Source organism: Myodes glareolus, chromosome X (genome assembly GCF_982192425.1).
Source record: "Myodes glareolus chromosome X, mMyoGla1.1, whole genome shotgun sequence".
In the NCBI taxonomy this organism is placed as follows: domain Eukaryota; kingdom Metazoa; phylum Chordata; class Mammalia; order Rodentia; family Cricetidae; genus Myodes; species Myodes glareolus.
The window spans coordinates 109,838,071-109,865,248 of record NC_142053.1 but is presented as its reverse complement, the minus strand read 5'-3'; the positions used below and the strand labels follow the sequence as shown (position 1 = coordinate 109,865,248).

The 27,178-nt window shown below is 40.4% G+C and overlaps 1 protein-coding gene across 6 annotated transcripts in view; it reads right to left on the bottom strand.

Moving 5' to 3' along the window:
- Positions 1-3,255: 3,255 nt before the first annotated feature.
- Frmpd4 (FERM and PDZ domain containing 4) overlaps positions 3,256-27,178 on the bottom strand; it is a 930,349-nt gene continuing 906,426 nt past the window's right edge. For all 6 annotated transcript variants that reach the window (XM_085684903.2, XM_087902491.1, XM_085684900.2 and 3 more), the window contains 6 exons: positions 24,970-25,059; positions 24,228-24,410; positions 18,832-18,970; positions 10,470-11,528; positions 8,770-10,059; positions 3,256-7,203 (listed from right to left, as the gene is read on the bottom strand). In XM_085684903.2, coding sequence (XP_085541029.1) covers positions 5,882-7,203; positions 8,770-10,059; positions 10,470-11,528; positions 18,832-18,970; positions 24,228-24,410; positions 24,970-25,059 — 4,083 coding nt within the window. In that variant the 3' untranslated portion in view covers positions 3,256-5,881. The remainder of the gene's footprint in view (positions 7,204-8,769; positions 10,060-10,469; positions 11,529-18,831; positions 18,971-24,227; positions 24,411-24,969; positions 25,060-27,178) is intronic.

Here is a 27,178-nt window from a genome sequence, read left to right as displayed (position 1 = left end):
AAGCCACAGCTTTAATCTTCTCCATATTCCTTAGAAAATTAAAGACCTACATGGTCAGAAAATAGAGATATACAGTAAAGAGAGATTCAAAGAGTAAGAAAACCTCTAAATGGTTTACAGTGTGCTAAAAATATATACAGACTAAAAATTAAAGTTCTCAAAGTAAAACAGAAAGAAAGAAAGAAAGAAAGAAAGAAAGAAAGAAAGAAAGAGAGTAGCCGGCTGTGGTGGCACACAATGGTAGGATTTGCTTGGGAGGCAGAGACAGACAGATCTCTGTGAGTTCAAGGATAGCCTGGTAAACAGAGGGAGTTCCAGGACAAAGATACACAGAGAACCTGTCTCAAAAAGCCAAAAGTTAAAAGTAAAAATAAAAGAAATAGAAGTTAAAATAAAGCCACATAAAGATGGAAAATAAACAGAGAATCTTGATACTGTATGTTATTATGCTGTTTTTAAATTGTTTGAATGCTGAGGATGGAGCAATGGCTGCTAAAAGATATTTGCTTATAAATGCTGCAGAATTAATCTAAGATAGGTATTTTGAAACTACCTTGACTTCAAAATTGAAGTCAAAAGGTATGTTACTTTGGAGAAGAGATTTTTCTTTTGTTTCCACAGAAAGTGAGAGGCTCTGGATTTATTCAGAGTTAAGAAAAATCAGCTTTGATTAAGGAAGATCACCTGAGAAATCTCTGCAGGAATAGATGGCCCAGATGTCTGAGTTATTCATCCAGAACAGGTTCAAGACTGCTGCCTGAGATGATCAAGACTCACAGGATACTTCAGTCAGGACTTGATCATAACTCTAAATTTTTTTTAGGTCCCCATAAAATTATCAGTGCCCCCAACCAGCTGGAAGTAGCCTGGAATACTACACCCCCCCTCAAATCAAATGGACTATGGATAGTTTCCTTTGCTTTTTTTTAATAGAGCGAAAGTGGTGTGGTAGAATTGTCTGTATTCTGTCAATCATGTTTTAAATAAATGCTGATTGGCCAGGCAGGAAGTATAGGCAGGAAAACCAGACAGGAAGTAGAGGTGATGCAATGGGAACAGGAGAATTCTGGGAAGGAGGAAGCTGATCCCTCCCAGTCCTTTGCAGATCACCAGAGGAAGCAGGATGTGAGCTGCCCCTCTAAGAAACATACCAAGCCATATGGCTAACATAGATAAGAATAATGGATTGATATAAGTTATAAGAGTTAGTAAGAAGCCTGAGCCAATGGGCCAATCAGTTTTATAACTTATGGAGATCTCTGTGTGATTTTTCTTTGGGACTTGCTGGCTGTGGGGTACCAGGCAGGACAGAAACCCCAACAAGCCAGCCCTCATGTTACACATGCTGGTCTCTAATCATCGCCTGGCCAAGCCACTCTTTCCCTTGCAACAGCTGTGGTCACCTGCACAAGAGTGAGCCAACTAAATTTCTTCTTCCAGCATGAGTGATGGAGAGACTTAGGTGGCTCTGCCTTTATCTGAGGAAGAATAAGAAGATGGGGGGGTGCATGTGCTGGGGAGACCTGGGGGGAATTGGAGAGGAGAAATTGGAGTGGGTATTTCAGTTATATATTGTGTGAAATTCTCAAAAAATCAATTTTAAAGTATTTTCAATTTGAGATAGGTAGCCAATGGATAACTGGAATAACTAAGAATACCCAGTTCGGTGATGATGATCAAGTTGCTATAAATACAAACTCAGTTTAAAAAATTGAATTCTTGTTCCTTGATATTTTAATGCTGTGTAGCTATTACTATAATCTGCTTTTGAGGGAGGATTAAACACATTGCATCTAAATTTCTTTTTCATACTTTATGTACAATCAGAGAGAAAAATGAATATTGAAATCCATAAAGACACATTGAAAGCTTGTCTCATAGACAAACAGACACACATACACATCAAAAATTGATCATGTTCAAAGGAAAGACAAAATCAGGCTAGAGAAAAATGTAATATTTATGTGCTTTTATCACCCACAACCATAATCTTCTTTGTCTATCTCTTGTCTCTTCATTTTCCCCCTTTCTTTCTTTTCCCTTTCCTTTCTCTCCCCTCCCCTTTACCCTCACTTCTGGGGATGGAACCCAAGGGCGTACATGTAACTTTCTAAGTGTTTAGATAAGAAATTGGCTGAACATAGCTGATTTGATCTCCTTAGATTTCCAATTTCAAAAACAGTTATCAGGAGCCCAGGGAGTGATGAAGAACAAATTGCCCCATTTCCAAGCAAAATTCAGGAAAAAGAGATTAAAGCAACATTCTGAGTGGCTCCGAGATAACGTTAAGGTATATGACAACTTGCATTGGAAGTCTATGGAACCAGAATGTAAGTGGGTGGAGCATCTTTACCATGAAAGATGGAGTTCTTAGCAAAAGAAATCAAACTCTTGTATTGATATTGTACCTGGTGGTTTCAAAACTTATTTTCAGCCTCTCTTTTCTGGAAAATATTTGCCTGTGTGATTAGATTCATTCCTGTTGAACAGAAAGTTGGTGGCATTTGTGTTAACTTTGACACCCAAAGAAACTGTATCAAATAGTGGATCTAACTAATGCTGCAATTGTTGTTCATGTGACACCTCTCCCTGTCATGCCAACTATGTGCCTTCTGATAAATCCACTTGCATAAGTATGAAGGAAATGGGGTCCAAGTGCTCAGACCACTTCTGAGTTCAAAGTTAGACTCAGAAGAATTGAGGACACTGAAATGTATATAGAAACTGCTGATGGGGGAAAGAGACAGCAATTGTGAGTAATGTCTTTGGAGGCCGGGTTTGTCGAGGATTTTTGTTTTCATTACCATTCACTTCTCTAACACTTGTTTAATGATGTGGAGAAACTGTTCATTTCTGATATGTGAAGTGGTCTGGTTATGTTTACAACTTCTTATTCCCAGAAGATTCTTCCCGAGGTATTCATGGATTAAAAATTATGATGTCTGGAATTTGCCTCTAAATTATACAGGCTGGAAGGAGGTGAGTAGAAATAGAGAAAGTGAAACTGGTCAAGAGGTGATGGACAATGAGTCCCCAATTGGTTCCTTGTATAATTGTGTGCAACTTTGCACACATTTGTACCTTTTATAATGACTGCCTAATAAAAGTGGTGGGAGATACACTTGGGAAAACAGGCTGGACACTGAAAGCTAACAAACTCCAGTGCCAGGTAGCTTTGCTCTCCAGTTCCATGCTCTTCAAACTTTAATGACTCCAACTCTACCTGTGACAGTATTTTGCATATATGCACCAGGCTTATTTGTTTGATTGTTTATTTATTTATTTATTTATTTAAAATTATATACATGTACCACTGTACTATTAGCCATTATAAAACATACACAAACATAAAAAAACTAGATAAAAATAAACACAAGTATCATTCTAGTATGTTCTTCCTATACGCTAATGGACCTGGGCTTCAGTGAGAAGCCCCATGCTTAGTGAAGGGAAGGGGGCCTTTTGAGATTTTTGAATAGTAAAGACTGTTTAGGAGAACAGAAACTTACTTGAGTAGCCACAGGAAATATGAGATTGGCTAGAAAGACCCAGAGCTATTTCCCTGAGGCTTCTCAAAGAACCACAATGGACTAGGAAGTTGTTCTAGCTAGATTTGCAATTTGAAAAAGGACCATCATTTCCTTGTAAGCTTCTTTTCAGTATATGCACTACACATAATGTGTTCTGCACACAGTCAGGATACAATATGCATAGAAAACAAATATCTTCCACATAGTATCTTGGGCAATATATGTAACACAACAATCATGATAATTATAATATCTAACATTGAATACTTATTCTCCATCAGATATTGTGGTAAGAACTTTACAATACACAATTTTACTTAAAACTTGTGAAAACCCTATGGAAATAGATCTCATTACTGAAGTCCATTTCACAATAAGGAAATCGAGACTGCAAAAAAGATAGCTTTCTGAAGATGAAAGGGCTAGGGAATGGCTGGACCAAAATTTAAATCAACATGTTTCAGATCCCAAGCCCCACATTTCATAACTTCAAAACCATAATGCCACCAGAAGGAACTAATATAGTGTCCAAACCAAGAGATCGTATAGATGATTAAATGAGATAATACATGTGATAATGTTTAGCACATTGTCTGACACAGAGCACACGTCCTATTATTGTTTGTATTATAGTACACGGAATATTTACTACGATTTTTCCACAGTAAACACCACTAATGTCTCTCAATAGCAAAACACCAAATATTTAGAATTGTAATGAAATAATGTTTTATAATCAAACATTATTTATAATAACACATGTCTGAATGCCTTTCATTGATTACAATCTACAAATCTGTGGTGTGGCTTTTGCTGAGTCTCTGTAGACCTTGCTAGGTCTCCTGCACGGCAGGCTAGAAAAATGGGAAATATTGGTTCTTGCTATACTACTCTTATTCTAAGAAGCCATTTACATAAATAGAATGGGGAGAGCTTGACTACGGAGTGATCCAGGAACTACATATGTACATATCAATTGAACTTATGATCAAAGAGTTTGCCTTCTTTTGTTTTGACCCAAATATAGTTTTAGAGAGATCATAGTTGAGAACACACCTTTGCATTCCCTTAGTTTCACTTGAAATGATCAAATTTGCCATGTTTCTGTTCAGATTGCATATTTCTATCAGCCAAATGAAGTAGTCATTAAATAAATACTACGTTTTGAACCATGGTGTCAATGATCAGAGTAGTCATTTCTCCTTGATTTATTGGAACGTCCTAGATTTGAACTTTTGTCTCAGTAGTAGGCTGTCCTTCCATGATTTGTCGCTAGCCATAGCTCCAATAAGGGAGGCGCCACAGAAAGCTCTTAGAGCTGAGGGCTGGGAGCTGAAGGCTGACATGTGCTTCGCAGGTGCTGGTGTGTGGTATGATTTACAATACCGGGTCTGTACGTTTTGTGATGATTATGTCTTCTGTTTTGTGTAATTCTATGAATATTTTACTAGGTGCTCTCTAAAGGAAGTCAGAAGCTTCATGGTTGAATCGGAAGAAAAGAATGCCTTTGGTTTATGTATTTTGACGTTGAGTCAAAGCAGATCTCTCTTTTGCACTAAACAATTTAATTTTGGCCTTACTAATTCCATTTATTTTATGCAATTAGATAACCCATACCTTTAGCGATTGCCTAGGATCCTGCCCATCATTTCCTCTGTTCTTCTAGTTGGGGAAGTTTTAAAGTCTAGAAATACTGTAAAGAGCGTTTATGTTGACACAATTGAATCTGCCCTACTCCCTGCCCATCTGTAGCATAAACCAAAATTAAATATGTGGGAATTCTTGGAAGAAAGCATCCAATAACAAAACACTATGAGCAAAAGTTAATTTATTATAGATGTTTCCTAATAATTCATAATAACTTCTTGAATTTTAAATATCCTTTTGCTAGCTCCAATGCTTAAAATCATAACTTTTAAAACACAAGAACTGTTTTATATACATTTTGATTTCTTTTCTATTTTTTCTTTTGATTTTTACTTCTAAATATGAATGATAGGGTCTCTAGGTATCCACTTGGAAGGAGAGGGAATAGGACTCATTATTTTCCTCTAATATGGTAGAATTTAAAATTTCACATCATATGCCTGGAGTTTTGACTATATGAAAAATAGCCAAATGCCATCATTTTCTCATATATTCCTTTTACATGTAATATATGTATAATATAAACAGAATACATCTGATTAGGACATTTCAACATTTCATCAATGTAACTTCTATCTCCTATTTTATATAAAAGAACAAAATATACAGAGAGAAGAAAGGAGACATCTGTTCATTGTACACAGAAAGTAAAGAAACGTTCATGTATGGCTTTGCAAAGATAGATTATGATGTGACTTTCATATTTATTTATTTAAAAGCATCTTGAGAGAACGTGTTAGTGTGCTTACAAGAGCGGCCATGGTGGTTGAATGTCGCATCGATAGTCCAATACTAGGATCCCCAGTGGTCTTGCCAGTGGCTGCCTCAGCAGCTTTCAGGAGACAAATATAGTTTATGACCACTTCATCAATCTTCGCTACAATTTCCTGCCGCTGTGTTTCAGAGTTCACGACTTTCACTAACCGCATACATGCTTCTGTTAGGCAACAGAGCACTTGAAAACTGGAACTCATAGCTAGGAGCATCTCTTCTGGGCTTTTCTCGGCCATTGCCATTTTTCTACAGGCACTTCCCAACTGTCTGGACTCAATGGATAACAGTTGCTTATACTGAGAAAGTGTAAGGTCATATGCTTCAGGGCGTGATTCCTCCCTCTTCGCCTTGGTTGCCCTGACAAGGCAGAGCAGCTCATTGGCATCATTCTGGGCTTCAAGGAACCCATCGGGCATTTCATATGTGCTAGCCTTTAGGGCATTTATTCTTGCAATTCGGGCATCAAAAGCCAGACTGCTGAAGTCCAAGTCATCTGGGCCACTGGGGTCTTCTGTCCAGACTTTCAGCACTGGCCCCCTCGACAGTTCTCCTTGTTTCTGCAGTCCAACACTCAGAGATGACTTGCTTGGTTTCTGCATGGCTTGAGTTATCTGTGGTCGATAGAGGCAAGAGACCTGAAGGGTGGTCTCTCCCTCTTCTTCACCTTCATCCCCATCTTCATCCTGCCCTTGGTTCAGAAAACAGTAGCTGAAGGGTCCTCGACATCTCCAGTTGCTGCCCTCCAGCTTCCTCAAGGGTAGGGTCCTATACAGCTTTGAGTCTTTATGAGACACTGGGGACCTTTTGTGAAACTTTCCCTCAGAGATAAAGTGCATTGAGCTTTGGGAAAAACTTTTGGTGAGCTTCTTCCCCAGGGGGAGTTCCGCTCGTCTTTCCGAACTGGCCTCATGTGCTTCTGTGATACCTGGATACTTCAAGCTGACTGCACCCTTGGTTCTCTCTTGGAAGGTCTCCAAACCTACGGGTCCTGAGAGGACACTGCTGCTTTGTCTGAGTGCCCTCTGGCTGGGGGGTGTCCTGAGGCTCCCCCGTCTCAGATCCGCTGGCCACCAGCTCACAGCCTCTCCAAATGCCTGGTTTGCTTGGGAGAAATCATTAGGGTCTTGATTTGGGCTTGGCACCTTGGATTCCAAGTGAATATTTGATGGTAGCAGGATGGGATCAGCTTCAGGATGTTGAGACCAAGCTGAAGGCATGCCTCCTTGTCTCTCCTTCCCAGGCTCTGTCAAAGCTACACTAGGGGTAGTAGAAAAACAGAGAGCGTCGTTAAGCATCTCCTGGGTGAACATTTTCACTACTGCTTTATGTGATACCAGTTATTTTTCAAGGGTCCATTTTCAAAGAACTGCCATGTGTCAGGGCTACCCTGCTTCCCAATGAGTCCTCCCTGACATCACATAACAGCTTCTGATGTCGGTATAGGGCAAGAACTCCTGGAGTCTATTACTCCTGGACCTACTGACCCAGACGAACTTGTCTAGAAATCTGAAACATTTGTATAGAGACAATTGCATTTCATGAATTTTCTTGCTCATTGTATGTTCCTACAAAAGGTTAGACATATGGTTAGTAAATAAACAGCACACTGCATATATTATTCCAACAAAATTGCGATTGAGAAATTTAAGTTCCATCTTAAGGGAGTTGGGTTAATTGTGGCACGGGTTACCATTTTTCAGTGTCTCAATTGAATTCTTGCTAATTAATTCAGCTACCTGTTTTAAAAGGACAATATGAGCTGTGACATTTGCTTGGCACAGGGCTTAAGGTCAAGACACTAGACAAGTTACTCAACTTCTATAGGAAAAAGAAACTGTCATGTGAAGAAGAGCAAGAGGTCATGGAGGAAAAGGCTCTTTGCAAGTCATGTAGGTTAAACGGCACTGTTTGTATTATTTATAGGTGAATGTGCAGGTAGACAATGACTTGGGTAACGTTTATAGACAACTTTCTTAAGGCAGCCAAAGCTAACGGTGAGTTTGGGGGTGAACTAGAAAATCTTCTGAAGACTCTTAAGGATATTTTTAAAAGGTAGAACTAGAAATCGACCTGTATGAGATCTCAGTAACCTTTACTGGCCACTATGAAAAAAAACCCACTAATGTCAGAACAGGAAACATTAAGAGCATCTACTTGGGTCACCTGATGGCCAAGCAAATAGGCCAGAAAGAGGGTAAGCCTGCTGGGTGGTGGGTTAGGGTGGATACAGAAGGTACCTGTGTTAGTAATTCTACTTGATATAGATTTGATTTCAGGGGCTCATCATAACCCTTGGTGTTCTTCCCAACACTGATGCCCATGAAAGCCATGAGACTATTACTTTAGGGAAAGTGTTCCCTAAGGGTGAGGGAAGAATCTATGACTCTGCTGAGACACATAGAATCTTGACAAACCTCCAGCCTCCCTCCGTGTCTGCTCTATATCCTTCCCTAAACAACACAGCAACAAGACTAGAAAGGGGTTATCTCAGCAAGAAGGAAATGAAAGTTCCATGTGACCTTAAGCAATACTATCTTGTAGCCGGGAGTCATATAGGGACCTGTGCACTCAGAACTCAGAACAAAATTTATGACTCCATCAAATCCTAAAGTAAGAGCAAAGCAAGATTATAATGAGAAAACCCTATTTCCCACATTGTTTCAGATTGAGAAGCCACTATTTATCGCCAATGAGTCAATGATTGCTTTTTAGCAGCTCTGTGGCCTCTTTTCTACCTTTTACTCTATATTTTTAGGTTTGTTGTAAATAAGGTTCCCCTGGCACACAAAATAAAACACTAAATCCATCATTGCTGTACCTGTGGTTTCCTTAATCTTGGGCAATCGATGGCATCCATCTCTCAAAGTGCCAAACAGGGGGTCGGCATTAATGGCTGTGTGCAGAGCAGGCACTGACATGCGCGGACACATTCCTTCTGTCTGTGGGTGTAATTCCTTGAAGGTGGCTCCGTGGTTGGGATGGCCAGTGACTCTCTCCTCCGGTGAAATATAACTCCCTCCTTTCCCGGAAGCATCCGGAATCAGGTGCTTCGCCATGGAGGGGCAGAGGGGCGATTCCACAGGCGTGGCGCAGGTACTACTACAGCTGCCCGGGCCACAGCCTGTGTCCACTGAAGAGCCTTGAGAACTCTGTAGAGAAAAATGGCCCTCGCTCTGCAGGGATGACATCCGCTTGGCCAAATGGTAGTCACAAAGGCGGGCCACGCTATCTTCAGTCTCAGGAAGCTTAGTGGCATGGTCACAAGTGGGCGAATCAGCATCTTCAGGGGTTTCTAAGTCTTTGGCTGAGGCCACACAGGCCATGTCTGTTAGGAAGCGGTCCCCTTGGTCAAGTCCTGAACTGTCATTAGCCTCTCCTTCCAGAGTACCATCCTCCTTCCCTTCGGCTTCCCTGTTTCCCAGACCTGGACCTCTGGGAAAAGTTTTCATGGCTGGTGCTTCCACGCCGCTTTTCTCTCCCACCCCACCATCAGAGGCCACATACCATCTTTGGCTGTCCTTGCGAAAGGCAGTTCTCTCCAGGTTAAAAGTGCTGAGGTGTGGACTGTCTCTTGAAGACACAGTGCCAACTTTGCCTTTGGTGTCTTCCTCCATCTCCGCCATTTTGGTTCCTTGCTGTTTTTTTCCTGGCGCATTCCCACTCAGGGAGGCTTTCCCCTCTCCCTCAGCAAGTTTGCTTTTCCTTTTGCTGGTACAGGAATATGCCACTGACCCCATATGCAGTTTGCTAAAATAGTCCGTGACCGACTTGGTCTCCATGGTTTCTGGCTCCATTTCCATGTGGTCTGAGTGAAGGATCTGCTTGGAAGGCACAACTTTGGGTGGGAGGTCGGTCGCTGGGCGAGCAGCCAGGCCATGTGAGGACTTTGGAGGCAAGCCCCCTGAGGGGGCCTTGGAGGTGGGGAACTCTGTCTGCTCTTCTGCCAGAGGGTGATAGCCTTCGTGAGTGGCCAAGAACATGCGGGAGAGACTTTCCGACTGCTTCTGGGCTGCAGCTAGCTCAGAACCCTCTGTCATTTCAGAAGAGTTAGTCTCATTGCCCGAGTCTGATGAAGACTCAGGGCTATAAGCCCGCAAGATGGCTACACCTGTATGCCATAAAAAACAAGAAGCAGTTAATGGCTGGAGCAGAGACACTTAGAGACATGCAAGAAAATGTGACTCATTATTATTACAAAAATGAAAGCAAACAACCACAATGACAAAAATAACAAAATAAAAAAAAACAAGATTTTTTTCCCTTTTCAGTAAGGACTCTGATTTTATTACACAGTTGTTCCAGAGAGGGGGAGGGGTGCCATAATTTATTTTTAAATTAGCAACAAAGGACATCACCTAACACAAAACCCCCATGATGATATATTTATGGATCAGCATATTTATGAAATGGGACATGGATGAAACGGAAAACATCACATAACAGGACTCCAGGGACAAATGGCTCAAAAGGATGATGACAATGGTTATCAGTGAATAAATGTAACAATGGTGAAAGAACCTGAATTGTCACTCTTCTGTTGTTCTTCTGAAAGCGCTTCTAGGGCTTCTAGTGTGGAAACGACAGTAGGGTCCAGTCCCTTCTCACACTTGCCCTCCGCGCTGGTGGGCACAGCATCAATGAGGGACACAGGAATCTCCTCATTCTGGAGGCTGCTGCTTTGCTCCTTGTCCTCCTGGAAGGATGTTGCCTGGCTCTGAGTGTCCTCCTCATCAGAACTGTCTCTAAAGCCAGGCGGGGGAGCAGCGATGGCCATGTTCAGAGAGCGCAAGAGGAAGTCATCCTCATTGTCATCGCCTTCTGGAGGAGGCAGGGTCGTGAGGTCAATGATATCATCGCTTGAGCCTGACAGGTCAAGGATGGCTGGTTGATTCATCTCACCCACCACAAGGTCCTCCTCGCAGCTCACCTCATCTTCATCTTCTGCATCATCAGTGTTTTCTGCATAACAGATGTCATGTAAGAGGGGCTCCTCTATTCCTTCAGGGGCTTCAAAGTTCTTCACATCACCGATGTTCGCATATACAGAATTTGCCACAAACTGGATGCTGTCTGTGTCTGGAGTGAGGTCCAGGTTTTTCATGTCATTGGCACTGCTGATGTAGAGATTCCTCTGCTTCTCCAGCATTTCTGGATTCTCATCTAACAGTCTTTCATAGCCTAGAGTTGGGGGACTCATGCCATCATCCAGGGCAAGATCTCCAAAAATAAAGGACACTTTAGCTCCTCTTGGGGATTCCTGTGCTTTCTTAAGAGTGTCTGGTCCTGAGAGGGTCAACAGGGACCGCTGAGCTAGGCTTCTGTAGTCAGCCTCACAGGGGGCATCTCCTGGCTGAGTCAGTGGTTGGCTAAGTTCATCAGAACTGTATGAGTTGTCAATATATAAATGTCGGTGCTCTTTGGGACATAAGGTGCTGTCTGTCATCTCAACTGTCTTCTGCTTGGAATCTATATATGTGATTTGGGCTTCTTGCTCCCCTTCGCCAATGAAGGTGGTCATCTGGGGCATACAGTTCCAATCAGGGCCAAGGATATTGTGTTTGCCTTTATTTTCTGTTCCTAAAGAGAAAGAATCAGGTAGATAGGTTATTATGCTGTATGGTTTTGGGGATGGTAGAGGTTCTCTCCCTCCTCTCTCTCTCTCTCTCTCTCTCTCTCTCTCTCTCTCTCTCTCTCTCTCATGCAGTATATACATATGTGTATATGTGGGTATGCTCAGCCATGAGTGTGCACATGGAAACCAAACAAATGACTACTATCTAACTCTACCATTTTTTATCTTGTATTTTCCAGTCAGGGTCTCTCACTGAACCCAGGGCTTGGTGATTCAGTTAGGCTGACTCACCAGTAATTCTCTGGGGTCCACTTCTCTCTGCCTTTCCATTGTTGGGGTATAGTTGCACACCACCAGACATGGATTTTCATGCTGTTACTACAGACCCAAACACAGGCTTTCATGTTTGCACAATAGGCATCTCATCTACTCAGTCATCTTCTCAGTCCTGTCTGTGTTTTATAATTTAATGGCTTATACTATCATGGTGTTAGCACATCATCCAGCATTCCAAATAGGGCACTATTTGATGTAAGCTCCAGGTGTTAGATTCCTTGGTTAGGAGATTTGCCCTTAACCAAATTGACACTGCATAAAATAGAGTTGCTAATTAATAACTAGCATCTTGGAGGAGAGGATGATGTTTTAATTCTACCCTTGTTACTATTATTAGGCCTCAATGATCTCTATGAACAGAAATATGTAAAACGACTTTTACAGTCTTTAAAGGTAATATTCCAATGGACAGTTTTCCCAGAAATTATTTTATTTATTTTGTGATGTGATATATAACATTCTCTACTTGGTGAATGATGATAATGGATTTCCTCTTCCTTGGGTTTTGAGAAAGGCATGGATCTTCATAGTTCTATCACATTTATGAGGAAACTAAATGTAGTAAATCTATTTTCAGCCTACTTGTACCTTAGTGGGTATAATATATTCATGTATAAATGCCAGTATTCATATTTATATGTATGTGTATGTGTGTATATAATGCATAAGATAGATCCCTCACAGGACCTCCTTTTGGCTACTTCTGATCATATTTAATATTTGGGCTCATTTCAACGTTTTTTGCATCATGAGAGCTTGCGAAGATTTGTTTGATACTTCTCACCAATTAAAACTGCAAAGCACAAATTTAAATATTATTGTTTCATTTGCTCTTCAAAGATGTTGGAATGTGGAATTTACGTGTGTAGATTTGCTCTGATATTTAACAAGAGAGAAAAGTAGGTCATTCTGTGGCTATTGTTGTGTTGATTCCAGAAGCAACATTCTGAGGAAAATTCAGAGCCCTCCTATCTTTTCCTCAGTCCCATATTTGGGGCATACTGACATCAGGTTTATGTGACATTTGGAAAAGAAAGTCAGTTTTACTAGAGTAGTTTTTGTTCTTCACAAATTATATAATGTTGCGCAATCATACACCGGCCATATTTGCATTTAACTTTGCAGTCAAACTGTCAACCCTGTTTCATCAAAAACAATAACTAGATTATGATACTCTCAGTGTGTTTGTATGTATGCATGTGTGTATGTGTGCGCACACACATGTGTACAGGACTGATTGTTGCCAAGAGACAGAATAATTAGTAGAGCTTCCACTGTAACATGGCCAAAGATTTAGACAAGAATTTGACAAAGCCGTTCTAGAAAGAGGGTCAGATAGTAAATATTTGATGCTTCTTAGACTAATTTTAATGCAATAGTAGTCAGAGGTGATAGATACGTAAACACATGGAGGTATGGGTTAAATGGCAGTCAGCAGTCTCCGAAAGACATGGCCACTTGAAGAATGCTTCTTTAGTGAATGTGTGACCATATTTGGAAAATATTTTTGTATATTTAATTAAGGATCTTGATATGAGATTATCCTGAATAATTTAAGCACTTTCTTAATCCTGTGGCAAGTGGCGTTAAGGCAGAAGAGAAAGAAAAGAATCTGAGCCACACAGGGAACAACTGAAGGCTGTGTGAAGACACAGGCAAAGGCTAGAATCACCGTTCTAACCATAAGTAATGCTGGCAGCTATCAATGATAGGAAATATCTTCACTTAGATCTATTGGAGGAAGGCAAGATATTTTTACACCTTGATTTTAGTCTACAGCTTTATTTTAGACCTCTGGCCTTCAAACAATGAAAGAATCAATTTCTGATTCTTTCTCCAAGTCATTGCATTTACAATTATTTCTTGTCAGAACCTCAGGAAAGTGGCATAATGTATATGACTTCATTTCGATAAAACTTTATTCATTAAGAACAGAGTCAGCACATTTGTCATGGTTTTCTAACTCTTGAGTTTGAATAATAAGTAAACTAAATAGGTCAGAATGCTTAGCACAAATTACACTTATTCAGAGTTTCCTATTGCTAACAATTGCATATGTATGTGGGGTCAGGAATTTTGAAAACGTTTAAAGGTAAAATTTCAAGATAGAATAAAACTGTTAGCTTATAGGTTCTTATTAGAAAGTATTGACTAAAGTCTATCTCAACTTGAGATAAGAAAAAAAATCTGTGCTCAATTTGGGCTTTGTTCTACAGTGTGTACTGTTTACCTTCTTGGAATAGTCCAGGAGACGTAGAAGACTCTGGGATGGGAATTGTGGCTTAGCCTTCACTGAACAAAGCATGAAGTGTAATGACTAATCTCCATTGTTGACTTTCTGATTTTCCAGCCTCTAGGAGACACACTTACTGAAGGTGTTTGCAGAATGGTGTGAACAGAGCAGGGGAGACACAACCTGAATGTGGATGACAGTGTCCCAGAGACTTGGGTACCAAGCTGAACAGTATTGATCAATTGCTGAATGCTATCCTAGCAGTCAGTACTCTTGACCTCCCTACTGCGGATGTGATGTTCCCAGCTGCCTCGGGTTCCTGCCCCCATGCCTTCCCTGCTAGGCTGGACAGTAGCATTCCCTGCCATGTTGGGCAGTAGCCTCAAACTGCTAGCCAAAGTCAACTTTTGCTTAAGTAACTTTGTGCCAGGGATTTGTTCACAGCAAGGAGCAAGGTAACTGATATCAGAATTTTGTTCTTTATCTTTCCTCTATCCCAGGAGACCTTCTGGGAATTTCCAAAGCAGGGGTGGGGGTACTAGCCATTACAGCTCCTAAGTATCCTAGTTCACCTGACAAGAAGTAACTTAGGGCAACAAAGGTTTATTTTAGTTCTAGTTTACACTCCACCACAGACGGGCAAATCAAGGTGACAGGATCTAATGACAATCTATTCACAGCCAAGATCAAAGAGCAATGAATGCATTGCCATTGCTAGTGCTAAGCATACTTCTTCCACTCTTTTTTTGAGACAGGGTTTCTCTGTGTAGTTTTACAGCCTGTTGTGGAACTCTCTCTGTAGACCAGGCTGGTCTCAAACTCACAGAGATCCACCTGCTTCTGCTTCCCAAGTGCTGGGATTAAAGGTGTGTGCCACCATTTCCTGGCACTTCTTCCACTCTTAGACAGTACATAAATCCTGGGAATGGTACCACCCACAGTGGACTCAATTTTCCCATACCAATTAACACAGTCAAGAAAATCCTTTCAAGACATGCCCATAGGCCAGCTAGACAGCTCCTCATCACATCTCGTTGTGGTGGTTTGAAAAGGAACAGCCCCCATAGACTCATAGATTCCAGTGCTTAGTCATTGGGGAGTTTCACTACTTGACAGTCTTGGAGAAAGTATTGCTTGTTGGAGAAAGTATGTCACTGGGGGAAAGCTTTGAGGTTTCAAATACTCAAGTCAGTATCTCCCTCTTTTTGTTGACTGTGGATCCAGATGTAGAACATTCAAGCTATTTCTCCAGTACTATGCCTGCCTGAATGACATCGTGCTTCCCACCATGATGGCAGTGGACTAAACTTCTGAATTGTAAGCCTGCTCCAATTAAATGCTTTTTAAATAAGAGTTACCGTGGTCATACTATCTCTTCACAGCAGTGGAACATTGACTAAGATACTCTCCTAACAGGTTATTCTAGATTATGTCAAGATGACAACTTCTTTTATGTCCCAAGGCCTTAATCCCTAGGCAATCTTGATGCAGGATCAAAGTGTGTGCTAACTGACTGTCACACTAAGTCCCACACCTTAGGCCTAGAGCTTCAACATTTTGTTCTTTCGGTGGCTTGTCTGTGCCACTCTGTTAGAGTGACGAATGTGGAGAGAGTACACATCTGTACCTTCACTCTTGCCATAGCATTGAGCAAGACCACTGAGAGGCTAAACTTCTATTCTTCCTCGCAATAATAATGCCTCTACTCACTACGTCATTTTGCCTCCCACTTTTAACTGAACATCCCATCATGTGTCACTAACAACTGGACAGCACCAAGACTTCTGTCACCATTTTTAGAGTGGTCACTTTCCTTTTCTTCTTGCACCTGTAGAATTTCAACAGCTTATGGGGGAAAAAGGATTTATTTTCTGGGTAAACTTTATGATTTGAAAATAAAAAGCCAGACAGCAGTTTTCCAATGTGAAAAGATTGCACTAAATTGCCCAACTGTTCTTTGGACTCTCAAAGGTCATTGTTGAACGGCTGTAAATCTCCCTCAATGAAAAACATGGTTGTAAAAATGTTCACCACAAGACTCTCTGTATGTACTTACCACTTCCTTTTCATTTTGTCCTTTAAATTTTCTTTTGGTGTTATGTGGCCCAGGGGATGGAACCCAGAGTCCTGTGCATGGTAGGTAATAGTTTTACCATAAACTACATCTTTGGCCCTTTCTCATCATTTTTACTCATTTACATCTCGCAGAGCCTCTCCTCTCTCTTTCTTTGACTTTCATTATTACTTTTGTACCGACCCCCCATGACTACTATTAGATCACTAAACATCACTTTAAGCATTGCACACCGAATCTTTCCTAATTGTTACCTCCCAAGCTAAATTTTTAGTAGAATTATGTGACTGAGGAAACTCAAACTTCAAGAATTTTGGAAACCCATACCACTTAAAGTGGTCTGGAAATTAAAGCTGCCTTCAGAGTATCTTTCTTTCTTCTCTTTATTTCTTTTCGTATGGCTGCCCCTTATCCATGGCTAAAACTCCTTCTGTGTTTCCCAATTATCATAATAAACATTACACAAGACTACATGTACAGATAGGTATGTACATATTACAGTGAAGATTTATGTTTTGGGTTCAGTTTAAAAATAAAATGATGTTTCTTTTTGCCTTTTACAAATAGCGACAATGATTTTGTTCTCAAGAATTCTTTATATATACATACATACGTGTGTGTGTGTGTGTGTGTGTGTGTGTGTGTGTGTGTGTGTGTGTGTGTACACACCATGGTAAGCATGTACAGGTCAGAGGACAACTTACAAATGCTAGTTCTTTTCCTCCACCATGTGGGTCCTGGAGAGCAAACTCAGAATTTAGGTTTAGCAGCAAGTGCCTTTACCCCTTTACCCATTGAGCTACCTCACTAGTCCTATAATTCTTCTTATTTCCTTCTTCCTCTTCTTCTTCTTCTTCCTCCTCCTCCTCCTTCTCCTCTTCCTCTTCCTCTTCCTCTTCCTCTTCCTCTTCTTCTTCTTCTTCTTCTTCTTCTACTACTACTACTATTACTATTACTGTTGTTGTTATTTTGAGACATTCTTCTTATTTAGCTGTAGTTGACCTGGAGTTTTCTATGTATCTAAGGCTGACCTCAGACTTGTGGTGATTCATAATAATTTGTCACTGAGTAAATTCTAGGTACTTGGATTACAGGTGTGCTACTATGTCTAGATGGTAGATCTCATTTTTCTAAAAACAGAAGTGCTATTTGTGGGACCATTGATTCTAATATTTTTCATTGTTCAGTAGTTCTTACTTGCATTGTAGCATCTCTTAGCTATATTTACTGGGCATCCACCCAGTCAGAAAGAAATGAAAACTGTGGAAAAAGTCACGAAACATATTATAACTACTTTCACTCACTGGAACAGCCAATTTAACACCTATGACCCTCCTTGACCTCACTCTGGTATAATTTTTGTCCTATCAAGTGGCTGGCATTAACTTTGTGATATTTTTGCCTTATCAATTCCCATATTATGGCTACAAGATGGTGCCAGGGTAGAAGAAATTCCTTCTGGAACATCCAAGTCCAAACTATGTGTGGTGACTCACACTGAGAATTCCAGCACTATGGAGGCAGAGCCAGGAATGACATAACTTGAGGTTAGCCTGGGACATGGTGAGTTCCAGGCTAGCTTGGGTTGTACATTTTGTCTCACTAAGTAAACACATACACACATAAGTAAATTGGTGACTTTATAAAATGTCAAAGCTGTAGTCTAGGATTTTAAAGAAAGAGAAACTCTCCAGCAGGGAACTTAATTCTCAGGGTCCTGGCCAAATAAGCATGGGACAGAAAAAATATAGTCACAGAACCACGACAGTAGCTTAGTGGCAGAGTGTCTAGTATAGAAGACTAGGTAAGGACCTGGGTTCTATCCCACAAGCACCAAGAATAAAAGAAAGAATGGGAAAAGGACTGTCAAGAGTTCACAGTAATAAAAACCACTGTCTTTGAAGTGAGTACCTGTCATTTCCAAGTTACATTCCAGCTGCAATGGGTAAATCAGCATGTTTGTTTTTAATTGTTATCAGTGCCATCAGTACTTAAAGGTTCCATGTTGTATTTGGATATTACATTTTTTATAGGTGCAACCCTAAATTTTCTCTTTTCTTCATGGTAATAAGGATTGAAACAAGGGTCTCACATATGCTAGGCAGGCATTCTACACAATTCTCTCTCTCCCTCCCTCTCTCTCTCTCTCCATATATATATATACATATATATATTTATGTGTGTATATATACACATATATATATATTTATGTGTATATATATCTGATCATATGTGTCTGTATATGCAGGCGCACATATGTCATAGTATACACGTGGAGGTCAAAGAACAGTTGTAGGTAATGGTTCTTATCTTCTACTGTGTTTAAGGCAGGGTCTCTTTCTTGCTTGCTGCTGAGCTGTATAACACAGGCTAGCTGGCCACAAGCTCTCAGGGATTCTTTTGTCTCTGCCTCCTATTTTGTTGTAGGAGCACTAGGAACACAGACATATATGATATGTCTAGTTTTATGTGAATTTTGAACATTGGAACTCAGGTACTCATGTTTGTGTGAAATACTCTTCCCATCTCCCCAGCCCTTGGAACCAGTATTCTTAAGTATAAGTAAGACTTTACTTTTGAATTCTGTTCCTGATTACTGTTGTTGGGGAAGTCCTCAATAGTTAGGTACGGGGGTCAGCAATTCATGAATTTAGGAAGAAAATACCTGTGTCCTGTGTGCCTGCATTTTTCTTGTTGGCCATGTTAAATATTGATCTCCTGGAGTCCACAAGCAGCCGGTAGTATCCAGCCGTCAGACAGGCCAGGTTCATGGCATCTGATGACTCCATAAGGAGTGTGATGGGCTGCAAAACAAAGAAATGCACAAGAAAGTATTTTTCATTAAAATCTTTCCCTATAGAGTATTTATAAATGCTTAATAACTGTAAGCAAATGAAGGTACTGAGTAAACATTCCGTTGGAGAAATATAAATGAGGGGAGAAACTCAGAGACAACACAAGGTGGTCTCACTGAGAAAACCTTTAGGAGACATGTTTGTTGAAGCCTGTTGCCTTCACAGAGGAGTTGACATACCCGGCAGAAGAGCTCTGAGAGAAACAGGGGACTGACCTAGCCCGAGTCACACTGTCAAGTAGGGAGGAGTGAGAGGAGTGGATTAAGGGTGTTAGAATCAATGGGGAAGATTCTCTGCAGAGCAAATGAGAATGCACCCGTTCTCTGCAGCAGGAAATATGACCATAGCAGAAACAACATAGAGTTCACACATGCTCATTGTGCTTCTGTGAATATATGCACTGAACTTAAAATCCCCTTTCAACTCATTCAAGAAAAAGAAAAGTACCAAGCCCCATGAAACATTGGCTTTCTTTTTATAATAGCTAAACATCTGTAGAGTAATAGTTAAGGCTGCTATTTTACTTACCAAGGATTAAGCCTATGATGTGAAAACATCGGGAATATTAAATTTGAGATTCATGGGGCTGAAGAGATGTCTCTGGTTGAGAGCTTAGTAGTGCTCTTCAGGGGCACTTGAGTTTGCTTTCCTATACTTCTACTTGGTGGCTCCCAAAAGTCTGTAACTCCAGTTGAGGAAAGCCAATGACCTCTTCTGTCCTCTCTCTCTCTCTCTCTCTCTCTCTCTCTCTCTCTCTCTCTCTCTCTCTGTCTCTCTCTCTCTCTCCGTGTGTGTGTGTGTGTGTGTGTGTGTGTGTGTGTGTGTCTGTATGGGTGCACAGACACACACACTTCAGAAAATATCTTTTAAAATGTAAGATCTGTAGTGAAAATGAGTGTTCAAAAGAAATAAAATGCAAGTCAGAATTGAGACTGCAATTGTGTGGAAAGTGTCAAAGAGAGCTGAGAAAAGAATGTTTCTAAAAGAAGTTGTAAATTTACACAAATGTAAACTAGAGCTGAGAGCTGGGAAGAGGCACTGGTAAAACTCGAAACAATGAGCTTGTAAGGGGCCATGTGTCTTGGGTATGGAAGGAAATGCTGACAGGATAATCTTTCCCATTGGCTTGCAAGGCTATGTTCTTGTTGGAAGAATGAGCAAAGGATACAGAAATGTGGGAGCAGAAGAAAGCAGACAGCAGAAAAGATCAAGAGAAGAAAGTGACTGGTCTCTATTTCTCACTCTCAGGAGTAATACACTGGCCAGGAGCTGTGCCTTTGATTACTGGAACAACACTTGCCATCCAAAATTCATGAACTGTCATTTCCACCAGAACGGCAGTCTCTGCTTCATCTTTAAGCCACCCCATCAACATCAGTCAGTCCAGAGAGCAGCCCTGTAGCTGGAAGTATTTTCTGTCCTTTTGGTCCCCCGGACCAGTTTTTCTCTGGCTGCCTATTCCTCAAGTTGCTTATGAAATAACCACTCTGAGGCTTATTAGCAGTTTTATTGTTTAGCCAATGTCTTGGGCTTCTTACTGGCTAGCGGTAACTATCAAATTAATCCATTTCTATTAATCTGTGTATTGCCACAGGCTGCGGCTTACCGGTGCAGCATGTTAGTCCTTTGTGAGCTACATGGCATCTCCTCGACTCTGCCTACTCTCTCTCTCTGTATCTTCGTTTGAACTTTAATCTGCTAAACCCTTGGCTGAAAGAGCTTTATTCATCAACCAATAAAAGCAATACATATACGAAAGGACATCCCATATCATCTTCCCTTTTGTCTAATTAAAAAGGTTTTAATTTTAACATAGTAAAATTATATATAACAAAACAGTTCTGTTCTTGTCTTTGTGGGAAAATAGAAACTACCCATCTTCATTAAGTCAAGAGACCACGGACATCTAGACATCTAAGGAAGAAAAGATAGCTAACCATCTGACTTATGATACCAATATTCTTTGCAGGGTAAAAAGCTCACTACCTTAACATCCATATCTCCTTACTTTTCAATATAGTGGTAGTAGTGACTCACTGAAAAATCAAAGTTGGGTTTGGTGTTATCCTATGGCTCTCTCCTTCTCTAAATCCATGTATGTTGTTAATAGAAAAATGTAGAGTTTCTATATCAGAAGAGCCACCTGGTGTGGGACAGAAGAATAAAAATCTAGGGACTAAGGTTCTCAAAACTCTGCTTTCAAATATTCTACTTTTGCCCTTACCTATTTTTGTCTCTATGGCAACTTTTCCTTTGATATATGTCTATCAAAATTCAAAGTTTCCATTTTGACATTAATAATGCTTAAGTTCTCCAAAATGAACAATACATTTTCCTACAGAAATCTCTGAAGTCTTAAGAAAGAAGATGCGGGTCCCACAGCAATGATTCCACCTGGTTCATATGATACCATTGAGCCAAGAAACACCACTCAAAGACCAGTTTGGGGCTACAAACTGCTCAAGATGATTCCACCTTCACTAACTGAGACAGTACACGTTCTTACAAAACTCTGGCCAGAACTTCAAATAAGAACCTCAGAAAAACCTTACCCACTACTCAGAGACTGCCTACAATTATTCCAGACAGTACTCTTCAGACTTTATCACTGTTTTAGTTTTTACAGGATCCCATAGAAATATCTTTGTCCCCATGACAGCTAGAAATAATTCTAGGAAATGTCATCCCCTCTCCCAACAGATTTTGTCTTATCAGGGCTATAGATACTTGTCATCTGTTAAGGGTTGGTTATAAGTTATATAGGGTTGGGGGTGAAATATGAAGTAGGATCAGGAACCTCTTTTTGAAAAAGAAAAAATTGGGAATGAATGGGATGGGATAATAGATAGATTAGTGATCCATTTGTGAACTATTAGTTATAGACAATATACATTGGTAAAGATTCTTGTATATTGATACATATATAAAATTACCTTTGTATTTCTAAGATAATTTGTATATTGATAAAAATTCAAATCATATTTGTTATATTGAGTACACTCCTATTTCTGTTTACAATATTTGTACACAAATGCAGTTATTTTGTCTTATTGTAAGTATGTATGTTTCTTGCTCTGCTTAAGATATTTTATATATTGATGTAATTTTAGGACTTTTTTTATCATATTGCACTATATATTGCTACCTATGATTAAGATATTTATATATATTGTTCCAGTTCGAGATCATTGTCCTCATTGCTGCACATCTGATTAATCACTGTTTATTTTTATAATGTGAAGCACAATCTCTAAGCTATATAGGTTATAAGAATTACAGGTTAATAGTCAGACATTTTTGTCATGTTTAGTTATATTATTTAGGTCCTCTAGATGCATAGAGATGTACACTGCATACATAGGTAATTTTCAGACAGTTCAAAGAACTGTAAAATATGACATTTAAATAACTCAAGATTCTGTTGACACGAGACATGATTTCTCCTGGCAGCACTGATCTATTTCTGAGAGAATGCTGGACACTGAAGACACTTCACTTGGAGCTTGTTTTCTTCTTGGCAAAATGGGCCTTTGGGCAAGGAATTGCCCTTACCTTGACTACTGACAATATGCATGATGTCCAAACTGGACAAGCAGGATACAAACAAACGCAACTGCCCAACCTTGCCAAGAAAATGTAGGGAAGTCTTTTGAATTTTCCTGCTTCTGAAAATGGTCTGTAGGATACTCAAGGCCTTAGCCAAAGTTGGTTGCCCCAACATTGCGTAAGAGACTTTGGGTGATGATTCAGGTAGCCAGCTGTCTCTGTCATTTCTTGCACCTTTTTGAAGTTGCTTGCGTGCACTTCTTGCTTACTTAGGTAATATTAATTTCCTTTTCATATCTTTGATGGGATTGAAGACTAGTTGGTCATAGTCATTTTTCTCTCTTCACTTAGCTAAGACATTTTTAGTATAAAACTTAGACTCCTCAGGTTAGGATAATTATTGAAATAATCTTTGTTATTTGCTAATCACTTTAGACTGGACATTTAGCATACTTTTTTCTGTTTGATGTTGTTCATGTTGGTTGTAGTTCTATTTTTGTATATGTTTTCGCCTTTTCTTTCTCCTGGACAATACTTGATATTTGTTCTTATTGTATATATTTTTGTATTAGGTTTAGAACCCTCTTATTTAGATAAAAGGAGGAGGTGCTGTGGAATGCATTCAGTCAATAGCCTTTTGGTTATCAGTCCATTAGGGCATGGTCTGAGGTACTATGTGTGAACTAATAAGCACAGACAAAAAGTGTGTTTGCTTTCTTGGGTGGTGGTTGGAATTCTGTTTGCAGCTTCCAGTATCCAGAGAGCAGGGGACCACGGCTCTCTACCCTTATTGCAAGATTTTCTCCAAATAAATATTTGTTATCTTTTATTCTGGGCTCTTGTGGATTTTCCTAATTTTGTCTACAGAGACCATTTTCAGGATCTCCTCACTCATTTCTCTTTGGGACTCACTCTTCCTATTACTAATGACAACATCCAGTTCCCATACATTAAGCATTTTTCCTACAATGTGACTGTTTCTCTCATCATCTTGGATGATGAACTACCAAGAATCTTGCCACACCTGTGTTTGTCTTGGAAGCCAATTGGAGTCATCTGGAATTAAGGTCATCACATCATGTGAACCTCCATGTTCCCTCTATCATGGTAATCTCGTGCTGCAGAGCATGCTAACAGATCCTGATGTGCTTTGCAGAAAATGTCTATAATCACCCCAGTGTCCCTTAATCTTTTTCTCCAAATCTGCCATAGTGGAAGTGACATTAGGGCTGGATATCCCAATTTAACCAAAGAGAATGAGAATGTTAATACACCTAGCGGAGCTCTCACTGATTCCCCATGTGAACATTCTAGTCTAGAAGTCAAATGGGAACACATTTTCCCTGATGTTATATGATCACCAGTATTCTGCAATCAGAAGGGCCTGAGAGATGATGACTTGCTTTTTGTACATAAATGAGGAAACTTTGCTCTAAGAAATATATCAACCGGTCCCCAAATCATATAGCAATTTAATGAGGACTAGAGTCCCTGGACTGGAGTTCTATGGATTTAGTTTTCTTTTTCCTTTTTTTCTTCTTTGCAATATGGCATCTTTGAGACTCTGAGCACAACTCTTTCCTGCATGGTGAGTGTTATCAATGTTATCAGAAATGATCTGTTCAAGCCAGGGCCATGGGTCAACATTTCAAAGACTCACCTTCACATCCAGCACGTGCAACTCCACCCTCACCAAACTCTCCTCTTCCGTAAACATTTCAATCCTGTTGACGTGGCTGAAGTCAGCTAAAAGAGCCACGAGGTTGGTTTTCGTGTTTATGACATGGCTTATGCCATAGCGGGGACCAACCAGAAGAGTCACTTCTGAGCGCTTCTCTGCCTGCTGAGGGAAAGAGAGTGACAGAATATTTCAAAGTCTGGGCTTCTGAAGCACCTTGTAAATCTCAATCTGAGAGTCTGTTTTCATAAGATCACATTGTTTTCTTTACAAAGATTTTTCTGGGTCACACTGTACTAAATCACCCAATTAGAAAGGACTCGGATATGAGTGTATGGAAGCGCTGATAAATTATGAATCGCATAGAAAGTAAATGTTATCATGCTGCAATAAATTTATAAACATCAGAAGCTTTGAGAAGTGAGACTTGTGGATATTTTCCCCTTCTGGTTCAGTGATTGAAAGGCTACCGTTGTTAAGAGTCCTTTGATTTGCCTGTTTCGTTGCTTTTCTTTTTCCAGGGACTGCTACAGCAAAGCTATCTGGTTTGAACAGTTCGCAAACTATCTTTGGCCTGTGATGAAGTCAGTTAGGATTGAAGACTGGGAAAGACTCCCAGCCTCTTTGATTTTGTCATCAGGGACAACTCGAAGAGAGCCCGTGCTGTGGCACCTGGCAGACCTCTGTGACTGCAAACAGAAAGAAAGAAAGAAAATGAAATTACCACTAACGTTGCCTTGAACACACGACCTCCATATAGTCGCAGGTCGCTGAGGAACTTGAGATAGTGAACCTTGGCTTGCAATGCAGACAGCTGAGGAGAGAAAAGAAAACTCAGATGTGGATTCCAGTGGGTGGGGCCCTTTCTACTGTAGAAACAAAGGCACAAGGGAAAGATGCGTTTTTGTTGTTGTTTTGAGACATGGCTTCATGTATCCTCGGCTATCCTTAAATTTGCTATTTAGCCAAGAATGACCTCAAACTTCTGATCATCTTGCCTTCAACTCTAGAGTGTTAGAATCACTGGTGTGTGTCACCATGCCCAGTTTATGCAGTACTGGGGTGGAATTCAGGGCTCTGTGTTCTCTGTCAACTGAGTTTCACCTCCAGCCCCAAAGGATGCTTTTATTGCTGGGGAGATGGGGTGTAAGAAAGACTCCTCAGTAAGAAGGGTAGTAAATTGCTATATCCCGGGTTTTCTGGCGTCAGAATGCAATTTGACATCAAGATTCAAACTTGATGTCTTCTGGAGGTGTGTGTGTGTGTGTGTGTGTGTGTGTGTGTGTGTGTGTGTGTGTGTGTGTGTTGGGGTAGATACATAAGTACGAACACTTGATTCACACCATTCAAAAATGAGAACAAAGTGAGACATTGCTCCCTGAAAATGTCTGCCCACTGGGAGCTTACATTAGGAAAGGAATATTTTCCAACTGTGATTAGGGCCAAAGGAATGGGGCATGTGGCGTGTGGCATGTAAATGCTCTAAGGACACAGGATACACACCTGTACATAAATTTGTGGGAGTATCTGAATTCTATGCAAACTCTTTAAGCAGGCTTGCTCACCTCCCCTCTCAAGCTGTTTCCACTCCTTTCAAGTTTCCAGGGAGAATGAGCTTTCTGAGCTCTGACCACTGGGAATTGGTCTGAGCCTGCTGTGTAAACCCTTGTTTGGTTAATTCAGCTCTGAGATCTGTTAAGAATTCTCTGAGTTGCAATACAAATACCCAGATAGAACTCATCTGTGTAGAGACTTCAAAATTGTAGGCTTTCATATCATTTTAAAAAAATGGAATTTGACTAGAAGTCTGTCTTTGTTTCATATTGAATGCAAAAGGAATATTTCTTCAAGTAAAATTTTCAACAAGGCAGAGATGATCACCATTAAGAGGCAAAGGCTAAAATTCCGTTTCAGCCGTGCTTGACTTTCCAACTCTTGCTAACTTCAATAAGAGATATTGCCCTTTGTGCAGTTGGGATTTTGCACTGTTCACGCTCTTTAAATCTTGCCAAAACCTGAAACAATTTAAGCAAACCACTCACTCATGGCTGGAAATGATAGTTTATAAAACACACACACACACACACACATACACAAAATTGGTACATGATAAATGATAGAACTAACTAAAATTGGTGGTTGCCAAATTATTATGAAACCAGTAGATGAGGCTGGGAAAATAAACCAAATAAAATTAGATAACAGAAATCAATTTTGGGCAAATAAGGACAAAATCCACGAAACTCAAGTGTGCAGGTGTGTGTGTGTACATGTATGTAAGGGTGTGCATGTGTATAAGTGCATGTGTGCATGGAGGACAGAGGACAAACTCAGGCATGATTTCTCAGAAGTCAGTCACCTCATTTTATTGGAGAGTGTAGCTTATAGGTCTGGAGGTCTTTAAGCAGGCTAGACTGGCTGGCAAGTGCCTTCGAGTGAGTTGTTGCAGTGAGTTGCAGTGAGCGTATGTCCATCTTCCCAGAGCTGGGATTGTCACCACATGCAGCATGCAGCATAATTACATGGGGTCCAGGATGGATAGAACTATGTTTTTTTTTGTGTTTTTTTTCTTTTCAATACAGTGTTTCTCTGTGGCTTTGGAGCCTGTCCTGAAACTAACTCTTGTAGACCAGTCTAGCCTCGAACTCACAGAGATCACCTGTCTCTCTGCCTCCCATGTGCTGGGATTAAAGGCGTGCACAACCACCACGTGGCCTGCGGTTCTGGGATTGAATTAAGATCCTCCTCCTTGTGTAGCAAGTGCTTTCCCGACCGAGCAAGCTCCCAGCCCTAGGAATCATAAAACTATTGACGCATGGTATCTTGCTATTTTTCTGAAGCTGAGTGCTCACAAGGAGGTGATGGGGGTCATTTTCCTTTGAAACTGGGAAGGAGAGTGTGGCTGAGAGTGTACTGAAGTTGATCATATGGTT